This window comes from Sander lucioperca, chromosome 3, assembly GCF_008315115.2.
Source record: "Sander lucioperca isolate FBNREF2018 chromosome 3, SLUC_FBN_1.2, whole genome shotgun sequence".
NCBI lineage: Eukaryota > Metazoa > Chordata > Actinopteri > Perciformes > Percidae > Sander > Sander lucioperca.
In genome coordinates, this window is record NC_050175.1 from 24,185,931 (window position 1) to 24,202,615 (window position 16,685).

A 16,685-nucleotide genomic window follows, 5' to 3' on the forward strand; every position below is an offset into this window, starting at 1 on the left:
GTGCATAGCCCCAGGTCATTATCCTCTATTACAACAGGCCATGTAATGAGATTCAGGGATGGGTGAAAGCTTTGGAAGAGAATAGGATCAGCTCTAAGCCTGTGGTCTGATTAGCACTGATGAACTCTTGACTCTGTTGTAACACTGTCCCCTGTCAGTGTCACAGCCCCTGCTGACTCCACATGGAGGATCACTGGAAATTGGCTGCAGGTGCTTAAAAGTGCCAACAGATTTATTTTTGGAAATGTATTTAGTTTTATTGTAGCGTTAGAAAAAAGTAACACAGTCTGTATTATACATTATATTATAAAATAAAGCACCTCCCCCCAAACAGACTGATGCTCCCCCCTTCTCCCCTCTCCTCTCATCCCAGCTGCCATGTCATCTGGTTCTGCTTTATCCCACCTAATTAATAGGAATCTTTGTTATAATGATCTGAGCATGAGCCTCTGACTCTATGCATATGCAATGAGGGCTGGAAATCCAGTTGCCTTGGTTGCCGATTTTGAGGCATTTTTCACACATAGCTCTACGCTGCCTCTCACTGAGTGCAGCATCCTACCGGACAGCATTAGGCCAGGACCCCTCCTGGCAGGACACTGGCCAAACATCAGTGAAGCACATGCATCTCTCCTGTGCACTGTGTTCCCCACCTGCTTTAATAATATGTTCCTTATTTTGTCAACACGATTACAGACTTATCTTGATGCAAGTAATCTATTTGATCAAATAGCCAATACAGTGTGTGTGTGTGTGTGTGTGTGTGTGTGTGTGTGTGTGTGTGCGTGCGTGCGTGCGTGCGTGCGCTTGTATATACTGTCTGGCTCAGTGGGTGCCTTCCTGTGCATGTGTGTGTGCGTGTTCTCTCTTGGCCTGTGGCTTGGTGCACCAGCCCAGTGGAGCAGTGCTCTGGTCTGTCACTTTTGTTTGAATAGGTAATGTAGATCTGTTCAGGCTGAAGAGACATGAGCTGGAATCGCTTGTTAGGACATATGATCAAAAGCGGCTCTCTGCTCTCTGCCAATCAACCCTCTTGTCACCCTGTGAAGCAGACGTTAAATAGATTTTTCGGCTGTATGCCGCGGGCAGCCTGCCAGCCTGACATGTGAACTTTCACAAAAAACATACCCTGCCCCTCTCTCCTCCCTAATCTCAGTTTTCCATCCTCTTCCTTGGTGTCCTTTCTTTTTCCTTTTTGCCTTCTCCAGTTTTCCCTACCATCTTGAAACCCTAACCTGATCCAGATCAACATTCCCCCTCCATATATGATTTTTGTCTCCCACCCCATCTTACTCTCCAGTGACAAAGTCCCCCGCCAGGCTGAGATCAGAGCCCAGGGCTAAATGGAGTGGCTGTATGAGGGGAATAGGGAGCACAGAGTGTCTGGTCCACTGCTGAATTATGTATTTACTATCTGTTCCAAAACAGAGCCCTCACATAACACAGGCATGTCCCCATAGGACTTTGGAAGCCAACACAGGTTTCACTTTACACAAGCTAAGATATAGATTCTGTTGCCCCTTTCAAAACGGGAACCCTTTCTGCTGTCTTGGTCATTCAGATGACAAAACAAGCAGCTGCTTCTTCAATGTGCCATTCTTTGCATTCAAGATCACCTTCCCCAGTTCTCATATTCCGATTAGTCAACAGTAGCAACTGCTGTGAAGCATTCCAGGGGCCATCTTCCCGGGTTTCAGCTGTTGAGCGTGTCCCCCTGCACCCATGCAGCACAAAACTCCCATTGTGATCCTGGCTTACTGGCTGCACAGGAACCCCTTGATAGGAGGAAACGGGTGTCTCTGAGAGACAAATCACAGCCAGGGTTCCACAGAGGCTTGTTTGTCTTTACACACTCACACACTCACACACTGGTTGTAGGTATGACTTGTCATTGACATCACTGCTTGGGGAAATAGTTAAATAATTATATTTGCTGATGGAAAAAACAATACATTTGCCACCGTTCTTTATGTGGGTGACTGGGTGATTAGATCAGCAGCAGCTTGTAATGGCCTGACTGTTTTATGTGACACCGCACTATTTGGAGGGGCACAGAGATGGTGAAACGCTGACACATAAGACGGCAGAAGCCATTAATGCTACTATATTTGTCATTGGGCCGTGAAGCCTAGAATTGGGTTTTGCGGTTAAAAGGAACATGAACAAGTACAGACGAACTGCATATAGTTAGGGCAATGGAGGAGGAGCTGAGGCGGTCAAAAATGGGGAGAAGAGGGGCTATTCCACAATGGGATGGGAGGGGGGGGGCAGAGGGAGGGTGTGTGTGTGTGTGTGTGTGTGTGTGTGTGTGTGTGTGTGTGTGTGAGAATGCCTGCTGCAGTAGGGTTACACAGGGAGACTTGTATGCCAGCTCAGTATCACTGTCCTAGCTGTGGCATTCAGCTCCCAAGCATTCTCCACACATAACTTGACAAAAGAGCTGGTGTCATCTGACCAAGGATCAAAATAGTGTGAGTGAAACGCACACCCTGGGCACAGACAGCCTCTGTGGCCTGCTAATGATTTCAGAACACATTGTAGGCTTGTTCTGTAAGTCAGACGTACGTCAGCCATCCAGCTAAGAGATCCTCCTTGACACAAACAAACATGACAACTAGTGTAGCAGACCTATTAACATATTTGCATTGTTTTTCCCAAACAACAAGCGTGAATGTCTTACACAAAACTTTGATGGTTGCCTTTTGAACAAAGAGATTATTTAATCAGCAGTGATGAAACATGTTTCCTCCCACTCAATGCGTTTTCTTTCTCCTTGTTCAATAACATTACAAGCGCCAGGAGATGAGATGAGGATGTCAGAAGAAACGAATAGAAATTTGTTTTATTGCACTGCAAAGCCTGAGTGCCAATGATTATAATTATTTGACAAACGTCATGTCTCTTTGAAAGTACCTCCAGAATAATCTGCACCGGTCGGGTGGTTAATATGCTTAACACCAAGTCGTCAATCACACATCATGAAGTTCAATCTGTCAGTTGACATTATTATTTAAATTTAGGATTAATGATTTGTTGAGCCCAGCTTTTTGCTAATTTTGTCCCAATTAGCATAATATTGGAAAAAGGAACACCTCATCTTCCTCTATCCTTCTTCTTTGTCATTTTCTTCTGGGTGGGTGGCACTTTGCTCCACAAAGCCGATTCTGTAAGCCTGTTGTTAGCTTCCCTGTTGCGAGCTGGACCAATCAGCTCAGTCGCTCATGAGAAGCAAATTTCTCCATCTTTGCCCAGCAGGTCTCAGTCCATATGGCTCTGTATCCCACAGAAAGGGAATGGGCTGATTCAAAAGAAAAGTACAGCGTCTGTTGTTGCAGAACCAACTACTTGGGCACTGTGGGCAAATGAATGGGGACTTTTAGGAGTTGGAATTCTTAACCTTTAGAAGTGCTATGGTTACTTTATTATTTCTTTACCCAGTGGCAAGGCAAGAATCAGAATAGTACAGTGTACTAACATTCATTTAACTTCATCATTTATTTTATTTGTTTAGTAATTGTGTAGTTCAAGCTGTAAAAATGTCAGTTCTGGTATGATAACACAATGTAACAAAAGACCACAAAAAAGATGTATAATAACTCTTGAAACTTTTAAATAGTAAGAGGTGTTTAGCATTTCTTTTTTCCCTCTCAGACCAAAGACCACTATTTTGAGATTATGTTATTTATTCTCTTAAAGTCCAGTAAGCATGGTATGTGAGCATCCCGAACTCTGGCATCTTAGTAAAAAAGTTTCAATAAATTTAATTTACTATTTTAAAACGAGAAAACCAAATTGCAAAATGGAAATCAATAAATACCCTCACTTTTGTTTTTTGTTTTGTTTCCACTTAAAATTTGTCTTCTTTTTTTTGTCATATACAGTGGGAGGACATTCACTCACACACACACACACACACACACACACACACACACACACACACGAGCTTTAGCAAAGTTCAACACATTTACTGTATGCTGTACGTACAGTATATCACTCAGCTTATTTTTGCAATTTGTGTTTTTTTAATATCTCATCTTATGGTTCAATCTCTGAAGCGCATCGCCAAGGTCCAGTGTTTATGATGAAATAAAGTTTCGATGTCTATACCAGACACTTAGCTTCACTGCAAATTGTAATGCATTCATGTGGATCCTATTAGTCTCTTTTTGTCCTTGTAGTGTCAGATACCCATTAATTTACTAAATCACACTGAACAGCCATGATCACAGTACTCCACATTTTATTCACACATCTATTAATTTAACATAGTTGAATAAATGTGAATGTTTTTGAGCATTGATTAGCAGGGAAGTTTATAGCTGACAGTTAAATTGCAGGGTACCCAAAGAAATCTCTCCAATGCAAGGTACCCAGTAATTTAATTTTTGTGTGAAATTATTATAATTTATTACAGTGTGTGGCCCCTAATGATTACAGACATCAAATGGAAATTATAAATTGAAATCAAGTCCACATATTTCTCCTTGTAATGTTCATCTACACAAGTGCTGATCCCCTGATCAGCATCGGCTGAGATTCCAGAAGTAAATCTACTTTTTCTCTCCAGTAAACCAAATATAAGCATGCTCGCACACACTCAGACTAACTATGTTATTTGGTTAAATAAAAAATTAGGCTGACATATTGTTAAATCAGACAATTCTACACTACACTATTTAATCTTCTATCAGGCATTAATTTATTCAAAGTAGCAATTGTTTGTTTCCCGTATGCATTGTGTTGATAACCGTATTCAATAGACTCCCTCTGCTGCCTGAATAGAGACTTCAAAGCAAAGGACGGGAGAGGAGAGGGAATGAAAAGTTCATTTTGCTATCCAAGCATTTAATGGTCCTAGTTCTTAAAAGTGACCTTGTGGGGTAGAGAGCGGAGCAGCACAGCAGCTCCTTCCAGATGCACACATGGCATCCATCGGGGGCAAAATCACGCACAGTCCCAACACCTCAGGCTCGGACATATGTTGAGTTTTATTTCATTCTTCTGACATTAATCCTATTCACCAGCTGTTCTGCCAGCTGCCACTCTCCGGCTTAAGGGGAGATTGCAGTTTTGGGGGCTCTGAGTACTGGTTTATCTTGGCTCCTCATCTGCTCCTCACAAAGTTTTGATTGGATTTTTTCCCTTGCCCTTTTCCTACTTCCAGCTTCCTTGAACTGCATACTTCCCTGCAATCTTTCTCTTTCTTTCAACTTCTTAGCTTTTGTTTGTCCTCTCTATAATTTGTGTAGATAAGGGGAAGGCTGCAATTTGACTTAGCTTTTTGTGGCCCATGCCTTCTGCAAGGCCTACAAGTCTTCAGTAGTGTCACTTAAACATATGTTCAAAAAAACACGCACTGAATATTTATTACAAACATTGTCTGCCCCTCAACTTCTCCCAATCTTTCTGTCAAGAAAGCATTGTAAGAAATCACAGCGCTGAAACCTGCTCACCCCACAGTCATCTAACAGCATTTCTGTAGGATTAACCCGGACATGGCCTCAGCCTGTACAGTTATAATTATTGACATATTGGGTCTGACATATTTCACATTTATGTGCATTGTCTGGAAGCATACTCAAGTGTTCTCAATGTCATTTCTGCTGAAGTACAGCCGGGCAGTCTGCAAGCAAGGGCCGCAATGAATTGATCATTGCTCACTGCTCACTTTAATAATTCAAGCCTGATTGCCACAGAGTGCCGCAGTAAAATGGATTGGGAGAGGTCACATGCTGCTCAGCTCAGAAGGTGAAGCCTCTTGGGGATGGTTAATTCATATATGCTTGATAGACACGTGTCCTATTTAGCGAGGTCAGTGTGTGTATACGGCTTCTCAGAATGGCCAGGTCAACACTGTGGGATTAACACTGGTCAGTGCAGATAAAGGCAAGGGATAAGGTAGAATTTCCTGATTACATAGGCCAGCATTTTTTAGCTACCTGAGGAAAAAGCTAAAATAATCAAAACGTTACCTGCAAATAGCATCCAGTTTTTTTCTACTTAAAATTATACAAGTTGTATAGTTTTAACCAGTGGTTGCATGTGTTGAGGTCTTTCAGTCCACTTAGCATTTAACTCTGCAACCTTCCCACAAAATGTTTGTCAAAGAAACAGGGGAGCAGAAAATAAACCACTGAACTGATTCCTTGAATGCAAACTGTTTGTTTAGAATCAGAAATCAGAATCAGAAAAGGTTTTAGTTTACCACTTTGTATAAGACTGTGGATCCAATATCAGCCCTGAGTTCAGCTTCCATAAAGCAGTGTCTCAAACTCCTATAAATGAGGAAAAACTACAACAGCCCCTTGACACTAACAAGTGATAGGTGAGATATGATATCATCGTGTTGAGGTAAAGAAGGTACAGTAAGAAGTAAAGGGAAATTAAGATGAAAGGAGATGAGGCAGCAAGGGAAGAAAGAAGGAAGTATTGCAGCAGAGGAGATGTATCAGAACCTGAGATGAAGCACATCCTGTCCAGGTTACCTACAGTGTATTTATAGCAACTGTTTACATGACCAAAGAGGATCGTCTAAAGGTGACTAACAGAGATGTTCACCAAGTGGAATAATGATTAGGTGTCAGTTAAAGAAAGCGCACCACGAGGTGCAGGTGCTCCACAATACACTGACATGTCTGGACCTTTTTATTTATGCATGCCAGCACTAGTGATTACATATTAAAAAGCTGGAATTATCTTACTGCACCGAAAAGTCTTCTAGAAATGGTAGAGGTTATTAAAACTGTTGACAACGAGGAAAGGTAATTGCCTGAAAATGAGCGACAACGCACTGTTGTGCTCAGTGGTTTTTTTTCCCCCCAGCTCTCCTCTTTAGCGTTTTCATTGTGCGGCATCACCCGGGTGTGTAACCTATTGCGTTGCGATTGCTCCCTTGCAATTAGTGCCCTTTTTGTCCTCACTTCAATAACGCCATGATTATGGAGACTTCAGGAGTATTTGCAGCATCCAACAGCTGTTGTCTCAGGGACTACCGGCTGAATGACAAAAACATGTTTTCTCTCTGCATTTCACTTCCCTGCCTGCCTCTTGTAATTATTATGTTTTATTTGGTGTGATGATGGGGTCTTGTTTTTAGTGTGTCTGTGATTAAGATATTCAAAGGACTCCTTGGAGTGTGTCACAGTCATTTTCTTTTTTTATCAACCTCGACTTTTGATTTGTTTCCCGTTCAGTGCAGTGTGGATGGGAAATTAGACGTCAGCCTATCATTGTCTGACTGACATTCTGAAAGTTTTATCGCTGGGATAGAAACGTATGCCTCAATGAAAGAAATATATTGCATCTAACGCTGAATGTAGGAGTGAAATGTGAGAGCTATTAAAGACATTACAGTTTCTTTATTTTATTTTTAGACAGTTTTAAATGTGTAATCACATGATACAGCTAATATAATGAAGTAAATGAAAAACATATAGATGACTAATTAATGCATAATGTATAACCATATACATCATTGTAAAATAACAGTCATTTGTGTAATTGTCAAACTAAGTAGTGGATATTCCTCATCCCATGTCTTACTTCATTAGACCTTTTAGCTTAAAGGATTTTGATAGTACCTGCCTTTTCTAGAGCTCTCTGTGCAGCCTAAACCCCACCCTTACTTTCTAAGCACAATATATTCTCAAAAAATTGCACACGTAATGTTTGTACATTTGATACACTTGGTAAAGAAGCCTGTTCAAAGAAATGATGGTTACTGGTACATAGATCAGGTTTCATACAGTTCTGTTAAACAGTAGCATTCTTTTTTATATATTATATAGTAAATAGATTTTTATTTTTAAATGTAGTAATGTGTAAAACATTGTGAATTCTTTTTTAATTTTATATCATTGGTTAGAGTCACTCTTTGTTTTTAAAATGGTGCATTTTTTTTTTTTTTTTTATTGTAGTTCATAGATCTTCCTAACGCACCATTTAATGTTCTGAGGAGGTTTTGGTTTTGGCTGACTAAAACTGGATTATGACAAATTGTAAAGAATGTGCTCCATTCAAGCTGAAGCTTGTTTAGGGACTCTAAACCCCATTTCCTGTGTTCCTCGGCTCCTCCTCACTGCAAATAGCATTGTTTCCCTATTTGCCTCACTGTATGGGCCTCTGCATTCTGGGCAGGAAATTATTTATATGGTCAGTGTCAGTTAATCATCGATTTGGTAATTACATGTTTCCCCTTGAGGCTGGGACAACTGATATACAAGGCCAATGCTAAAGGGGAGGTCTCTTGGTCTGTTATCCATGACTTATGGCTAATTTGACTCTGCTCTTTTCTCTGCCAACGGCTTTTCAACACAACAAACACTCAAACACAAGTATCATCTTTCGTCCCGGGAGAATAGTGCACGCAGAGAGGCTCAGAATGTGGTGGCAGACAGTTGAAACAATTTCATTGCTGACAACAGAGAGTAATAAAACACCAACTGCTGCATGTTGTAACAAAACCATTTTTGTGCTTTGAGGCAGTCACGGCCTTTTGAAACATGATGGAGTGTTTTCAACAAATTTATCAGATTGAACCTTTTTAGAGATTGCAAACTGCTTTGTCAAAGTGAAGATGGCCTTTTTGCCCAAGCAGTGCTGGTATATTTGCTAACTTCAGTATATACGCTGGACTTTATATCTCTATGGCAATCTGAAGAGCCATTTGAAAATTAGTGTGTCATTAATTTTTAAGGTCTGCTTTATTACTGTCCAATCCAATTCCAAAGTGACAAGATTTGATTTGTTTGTGGCTTCGTTTATCCGTCTAATTGGTGTTCACTCAGTGATCGGCGCTTCTCTACAGTTTGCAATGATCGTTTGAATCAACTACTGTTTAGAGCAGCAATAAAAACATAAATTAGCTAACAACTTTCCCCTACCTTTGCTTCTCAACCCACAGGCTTTTATAGCTAACTAGCACTCAATTTAATAAAATGTGTGTGAACAATAAAAAAACAAATTCACATTATTAGTTGTTGCATTAAAACACCGGCGCGTAACAACAGCGCGGGCATACTGTATGAAATAGGAGAGGGAAAGACAGATTGTGAGGGAGTCCGTCAGTGTCAGGATAGACAGTTAATGTTAACCTGCCTCTTAGCTTCACTTCTGTGGTTTATACTGAACATGATATTCTGGCAGCACTGACTGCCAGGTGCTGAAAGCTTTGTTTATGTCACACATCAGCCGAGAAACATTCCTTTGTTTAGATTTATGAGGATCATTAGCTTTGTTTTTAATACAGTAAAAAAAAAAAGCTGTAGCCAAATCTAGCCAACTGATCTCGGCTTAAGGTGACTCAATCCCTGTGCCTGTTCACCCACATCAATAAGATCACAGAATACCTGCACAGGAAAGCTGTATACCAGAGATGACAGCACTGATAGAAGATAGACATATTGAATTTGGCAGTATTAAATCAGTGATGACTATTCACTTTCTTCTGAGTGCCACTTGGAAACGCTTAAAAATCTCGGAAAAGGGTTCAGGGAATTTCTCCAGCTGTATAGCTCCAGCCCCAGAGAAGAGACAATGAGACCCAAATGGGCTTAGTAGTCCAGAAACCATTCCCCTCTCAATGGGAACACGTCTTGGACACACACTCCAATAGTTTTGTCTTGTATGTTGCTATCTGTGCGAGCTGCAGAGTGGTGGGGGTCTGTGCCAGGCAAGGGTCCATAGGGACCATTGGAATCGCTGGGGCTGGAGGAAGTTGGTCTGAGTCCAGTGGGGCGATCTGGGCTTGGTGACAAGCCAAGCTGTCTACTGCAGGGACGCTGGGAAAATGTAAATAAGAGCCTGATAAGGGCTATTGTTTTCATTCCATTCTCATCCCAGCTGAATGGCCTGCTCCCCAGCCACAGAGCATTTTATCTCGAGAGGGGGAGGAAAAGAAATGGAAGGGGTGGGGGTGTGAGAGATTTAAGAGCCCCCATAGGAAAATAAAAATAAACTCACTGGACTCTTGTTTAAGCTAATTCCCCAGTATGTGATGTCCTACTTTGAAAGGACAAGAGCAGCAAACTCTCATTTACCCTAAAAACTTCAGAGGTTCTGCACTGTCTTAAATAACTATGTTTGCCTTTCAATTCTGCCAGCATTTGATATCCAGTGAAATCAGTGAAGTGTGAATCCTTTATTAGAAATTATTTATTTCATGATGAATACAGTGTATCCCATTTTTTTTTTTACATTCTGTGTCATAACCTGACAGTAATTATTATGTTGATACTAACCAGTGTTTCCATTGGCATCTATATTTTCTCCAGAAAAAAACAGAGACATTTTAGAAACTGAAATAGCATTCCTCCTATTAATCTAAATTCTTCTGAAAAATAGGCTGCGGAAGGGTGCTTTGAAAAAAGCCAGACATCTGACTCATTTACTGTTTTCCTCGAGCACGCCTGCGCAAAGGTTACTCTGCTTTCACCAAATCCATTTTTGGTTGCCTGTTTTGTCCACGCTGTTCGAACACTGAAAGATGTTTGAGAGTTATTTTATAGACTAATCCAGGTCATTATTCACCTCTCCCAGGTGGAAGGCAGGGAGGACAGCGGTGCATTCCAGCTGTAGTCTCTCCTGTTGGAGGACTTGGCAGGTCGTGTCTGGCCCAGCGGAGGGGATGGAGAAGTGAGGGAGCGGCAGCTCTCCAGGGAGGGAGGTGGAAAGGAGGGGGAGGACTGGAGTAGAATGGAAGCTGGCACCGCATTATCTCCAACAGTTGGTGCATTCCTTAATGATCAAGTGCTGGAGCAGCATCTGTGATGAAAGTGTGCGTGTGTTTACGTATTTGTGTGAGAGAGAGCATATGTGTTCATATTAACATATGCTCACTGTGTTTGTTTAATTCCCCTTTACACCACTTATGTATAAAATAAGCCCTTTCTGTGCTTTAGGGGAGAAAATGTCATGCACTGATGTTGTTCGGTCTGTTTGAGGATTATGATTTGGGGGGAGTTTGTTGTTCCGGGAGAGGAAGCTGTCTCACCCAGGGGTGAGATGAAGAGAAGAAGAGTTGCGCTCGGCTACTCCCCCCCTGCCCTTAACCCCTGTTTTAAGATCTGTGATCTCTGTGCCATTGAGGGAGTTAACACACACAAACACACACAACACACTCAGCCTTTTCTCTCTCCCTCTCTCAGGGTCAAGGGGACAAACTGTGAGTTGGGAATTGGAAAGTCAATAAAGTAGAAGTAATGCTATAATGACCCTGAGCTGAAGATGTCCTGTCGACCCCCATCACATCGGAGGAAGTGGACAATCAAACAAAAATGGTCACTCTGCTTGATCTCTCTGAAAGCCATCCTTAAACCAGGCCACGAGAACTGCTGACCCCGTTACTCCCAGTTCCTCTGAAGTTAGAGTGTTTGTCAGAGGGACCAACATTGTTTGGTTTGTGGAAGAGATGTTACAGATGGATAAAAGGAAACAACACTTGTATACATTCTAAACTGTAAATCTCCTCGGTGTTTGATGTCGAGGAAGAGTCCATCATATTGAATGTGACAGGCCCTCCTCAGTATGTCTCCCTGTTTCTGAGTTGCACATTATGTGCAACTTTGAATCAAAAACACGTGTCAGCTACATTAAACTTAGAAGAACCTCCTCTGTGGCATCATTTAAAACATTAACATGCTTCTGACTTGTGTCCTTTTGTTGCCAGAAGTGTGTTCATAAACGATCCACTGTTAGACATGTGGTTAGACTTTTCATTACGATGCTCCAGGGCTTTGTGGTAATATTTAGTGTGTCTGCTTTGGTTTTGCATTTTGCTCCAAAGCTAGAGAAACACAATTTTACAAATTCCATCATCCTCCGGCACCATATGAAACCTGAGGACAATTTTTATTGAAAACGGCACAGCTGTTTAGACAGTCCATTAATTGCTGTGCCAGAATTGGATTGTACAGGATTGCTGCTTGTTTAATCCGTCTCATCAGGACTGGACAGGCTGCATGTCTTGATCTGGTTCAAGACATACTCACTTCTGGTGGAAACAGTGTCTCAAGGTGGAGGGGTGGAGGCTTGCTTGTGCTGCTGGTGTTTGATGGGAACAGGCTGACCCCTAAGCAGTGCAGGGATGGTGGAGGCCTGGGTCAGCTGGCCCAGTGTGTTCTTTATCAGCTACCCCAGCGACAGCATGGCAGATTGAAGCCATTCCTCCTCTGATTCATTGTCTGCTGGACAAATGTTAATTGTTTTCATCATTGGCAGCTATGTGAACGCTCGGACATAGCCAGTCTGACTCCTTGCCTCCCACTTAATGTGTGTCTCTGCCCTTATGCTATCCCCACAATGCCTGGTCCCCTCCTTACTCCACCCTTAGCTCATCTCTCAACTGTCGGGCTGAGTCTGTGTTAATGTCCGCCATGCAATACCATCTAATAAAATATCTCTCTTTCATCTGATACACTGACTTTCTTTAAGTTTATATTTTTAATTGATTTATAGCATCCACAAAACTATACAAATAGAAACTATATACACTACACAATAATCATAAAACAATTACACTCTAACAGGGACTCTAAATAATCTTTTTTCCTTCAAATTGCTTAACATTTTTTCCTTATTTCTTTTTCAGATCCCTCATGCATGGAGAAACTTCTTTCTAAAGACTGGAAAGAGAAGATGGAGAGGCTCAACACCAGTGAACTGCTGGCAGAAGTAAAAGGTAGGACTACAACGCACCACTTTAAACCGTGTTAACAAATCCGCCTTTCCTATCAGACATACATAATCTATGCACTGTATAATCTCAGAAACAGCCTTGTACTCTGAAATATAACAAAGGCCTTTGGCTGCCCTCCTCACTCATTTCTCTCCTCCCTTATCTTTTGTTGGAATGCCCAACTCTGTCCAAAGTGCTGTCTTCAAAATTCCAGCCCATTTAGACTCATTCTGAGGCTCTCTGTGCTTGTCAGCGGTTTATTGTTGTTGTCCTTTCAGACGGCCCTGAGCCTAGCTACTCTGCTCTGGCACATGCAGTGCGTTCATGCCGCTCTGGTAATTGTTGAACCCAAAATGTGCTTGATGCAAACAGAGCATGGCTGAGCTGAGCCGTTAAGAGAGGAGATGGTGCGGTGACGCACAGAGTCGTCTCCTCTGTGAGCCTGCCTTTGAGTGGAATGTCTTGACTCTGACAGTGAACGCCCTATGCAGCGTATCAAGTGCTGTACTGCAACGCGCAACTCAGCACTCCCCCAAAATCTCTGTTTATGACAGGGTGAAGGTGGGCTGAGGATGGGCAGGGCTGCTGCTCAGTCCATAGCACTGACTGTTACTGAGAGCTGGTGTGTTTATACAGCACAGGAAAGAACAATACCAGCTGGCCTATAACACCAGGCTGTCACTGGCTCGTACACTCTCCCTCAGTGATTACCTTCATTACATTATATTTGAACTCTTAATATAACATTTAACTGTTTTTATTAACTTTTCATGAAGAATATTCGCAAACCTATGAAGAGAGCTCATTTCGCTGCTGTGCAGGTCATTTTGATCATTTGCTTAATTGATTCTTTTTATAAAACATGCGTGGCATTCATAAATAAAACTTGTGTTTGGTTTGAATTATTACACCTAAAGAGAATTACAGAAGAGAGGGAAAAAGGCTGTTGAATGTTCTAATAAGTATATTTATTGGCAATAACCTTAATGAACTGAAGGATGAATCATTGCTTGATAAACTAGATTCATTGTACCTGCCCTGCATGCCCCTGTAGATCAAAGTGCACTTGATAAAATGTTTAAAATGATTTAGCATTTTGAAAGCTGGTCTGTTAAATTACAGGCAGGGCATTTCTTATGTTTGATGAATAGGAATGGGAAGGTTACTTGGTGGTCTGTAAACAGGTAGGGAGTCTGATAATAAACACTATGGCCTCTGTCTGTTGATGAGTTATGGAGAAAGTCTATACTCCACAGTTACCAATATAAACGCTTTTCCTATCGCAGTGGCAGCCTTAGATTTTTAATTAGCATGCCATTTAATATGACTGTAGACATTTCAAAGGGCTGCTTTGTGCTCCCCCTTACAAATGTCTCTCTCTCTGCGTTTGATGTCTGCCTGATGTAAATACGGGCAATTAAAAAGATGCCCAGGGTTGAAGACGCACAAGGTCCGCCTAATTAAAACACAAACAAAGGTACCTAGCAGAAAATACCTTATGATTAAGATCTAAAGTATTATGATGAATCAGAGGTTCCATTAAATGTTAGGTTAAAATCTGTACAAAAGACAAAACATGCCTGTACTTTTTAAATGAATGAAAGAAAGTAGAGAATAAAGGCTGACATGCAGATAAAGTCTACAGTACCTACTGGCACAGCGGCCTTGTATATTCTATGCTGATCGCTCACCAATTCCTCAACCAATTAAACTGAGCACCTTTTGACATTGTTCCACCAAAACCTTGAAAGACAAGTAATTGAGTTATTGCAGAGGCAAGTGGTGGAATCTGACTGGTGAGGAAATAATTTAGTCTCGCTCTAGGAAAAAAGAAAAGAAAAACAATAGGTGTGACAGAATTTGACCTGAGGCTTTTACCCATGAAAAGAAAGACATTCTTTTGCTGCAGTTGTGTTCAAACATGCCCTGAATCTTTATCCTGTTGAGGTGAACATGCACGTACAGTAAACAAACAAAACAAAACAATAGTATCAACAACATCAGAGATTTGCTTTAAAGGTCTGCAAACCCAACCAACCATTTACCTCTTACAGATGACACATCTATAATTAAAGCTTAATGTCATTTGGGTGTTTGGCTACATAGTGTGCTGCTTCCAAGGTAAAGATATTTTTTAGGTTCCCGAGTCAGTAGAAATAAGCTCACTAATCCAGTAGCAGCAGTGTGCTTAAACCAGACATGTAGAATGGTATTATTAAGGGTTAATGATCTCAAATCTCCATCTGCCTTTTTCTTGTATGCTGTTAGGGCTTAGCATCAGCAGGGGCAGGCAAAAAGGAGGGTTTGCGAAGGAGCATTAGTGGCGGATTTCTTTTTACCAGTCAATTCCAGAGCTAACTGTTTGTTTTCATACCTGAGCTTAGCTGTCAATCTGCAGGAACGATGAAGGAGGGAGATGAAATCTCCTGAACAAAACCACAGAGCAAGAAAGGGAGGCCGACTGGAAGGGCTCCAAACCACAGAAAGTAGCAGATAATAGGAGGCAATGTGGAAGGAGGAGTGCAAGAGGTGGAGAGAAAAAAAGATTTTACATGTGGATACTTAGACTTGACACTTACAATTATATAACCTCAAAGAGAAAATTTGTCTCTTTAAAAAAAATTAAAAGCCCCCATTCTTCACATGATTTTGGACAGAATCATTATTTCACTATGTATATGCATACACATACATACATACATACATGTGTTGAATGTATACAAATATAGTACACAGTGTCCTAAAGCAGATAAGGTTGCTCTCTGTTGCATGCTTGCTATGTGCAGGGTCAAGCCTCATACTCAACAGAGCTGTTTGTTTCCCTGCTGAGCGGCAGTTTCCCGGACCCCCGTTGGGAGAAAAAAAAAAAAAAAAGCAAAATGCTCAAGCATTTACCCAAACTGAAGGAAAATATGTGGTTACTAAATTTGAACACAAGCTGTATTCATTCTCTTGGAATTTGCAAAAAAAAAAAAAAATGTAAATAAGAAAATAGCTTAACATTGTACACTAGCGTTGAAATGGCAGCTTGAATTCTGAAGCAGAAAAATTGAGGCTCTTGCACTGTCACAATCAATTTGAGAATGGTGTCAACATGACAGTGGTCGAATGCACACAGACAGTCCTGCGGCAGGCAGATAAGTAGAAGCTCTTTAGGAGGAGATCACAGGGCAGGGCCGCGGCGGCAGCTGAGACTGATTTGATGCTGGCCCTACCTGTGCTGGCTTTAGTCCTGCACAGACAGACAGGAGTCCACTGTGTGAACACAGAGCCCATATTGTTCAACCATGTGGGTTAGCTTCAAAACACGATTATTCACTTTAAAATGTAACTTTATTCCTAATGGCTTCCATAAAGTGATGCCAATGGAGATGCACAGCACAATATCTGTGCACACATTTCCCAGTGACACTGACTTATATAGAAACAAGTAGCCTAGTAAAAGAATTGTTTTTACAACATACTGTATATAAATATTATGTATATTATATTTACCCAAACATACAAAAACATTCACACAAAACAGTGTCTGTCCAGTTGCTCGAGTCAAAAATGCCTCAGTTAGCATTTTCTCCACAACACTTCAGTCAACTGTTTGCCCTGTGCACTCAGGTGAAATATGAGCAACAGTAAATCATTATTCCTCAGGCCACATTTGCCAGATGAATGTATGAGAGTGTTGGACTGTGTGTTTTTCTCCTCTAATGAATTGAGGAATTTAGCTTGTGGCAATGGAGGTAAAAAAGGAAGTGCTGTGCTCGTGTATTTGTGTGTGATAGGGATAGAGCTCTCTGTTTGCGTTTTGAATTATATTCCAGTGGTTTGTAATGGTTTGTTTAACTAATCACTTTTAAAGTTGTATGATACATTTCATGGAAACAAGCATATTACTCCTGTTTTCATTTGAAGAGAATGTAAAACATTCACTTAGCTGACAAAAACACACCTGTCATTTATAAAAGGACACTCCCCTGAAACATTCACCAGCTTTCCCTCAGCAAAGCAAATAGCA

General features: G+C 41.2%; 1 protein-coding gene across 12 annotated transcripts in view; it reads left to right on the forward strand.

Moving 5' to 3' along the window:
* Positions 1 to 16,685, forward strand: part of sox6 (SRY-box transcription factor 6) — a 137,030-nt gene that overhangs the window by 56,264 nt on the left and 64,081 nt on the right. For all 12 annotated transcript variants that reach the window (XM_035999563.1, XM_035999566.1, XM_031324215.2 and 9 more), the window contains one exon: positions 12,587 to 12,676. In XM_035999563.1, the coding sequence (XP_035855456.1) occupies positions 12,587 to 12,676 (90 nt within the window). The remainder of the gene's footprint in view (positions 1 to 12,586; positions 12,677 to 16,685) is intronic.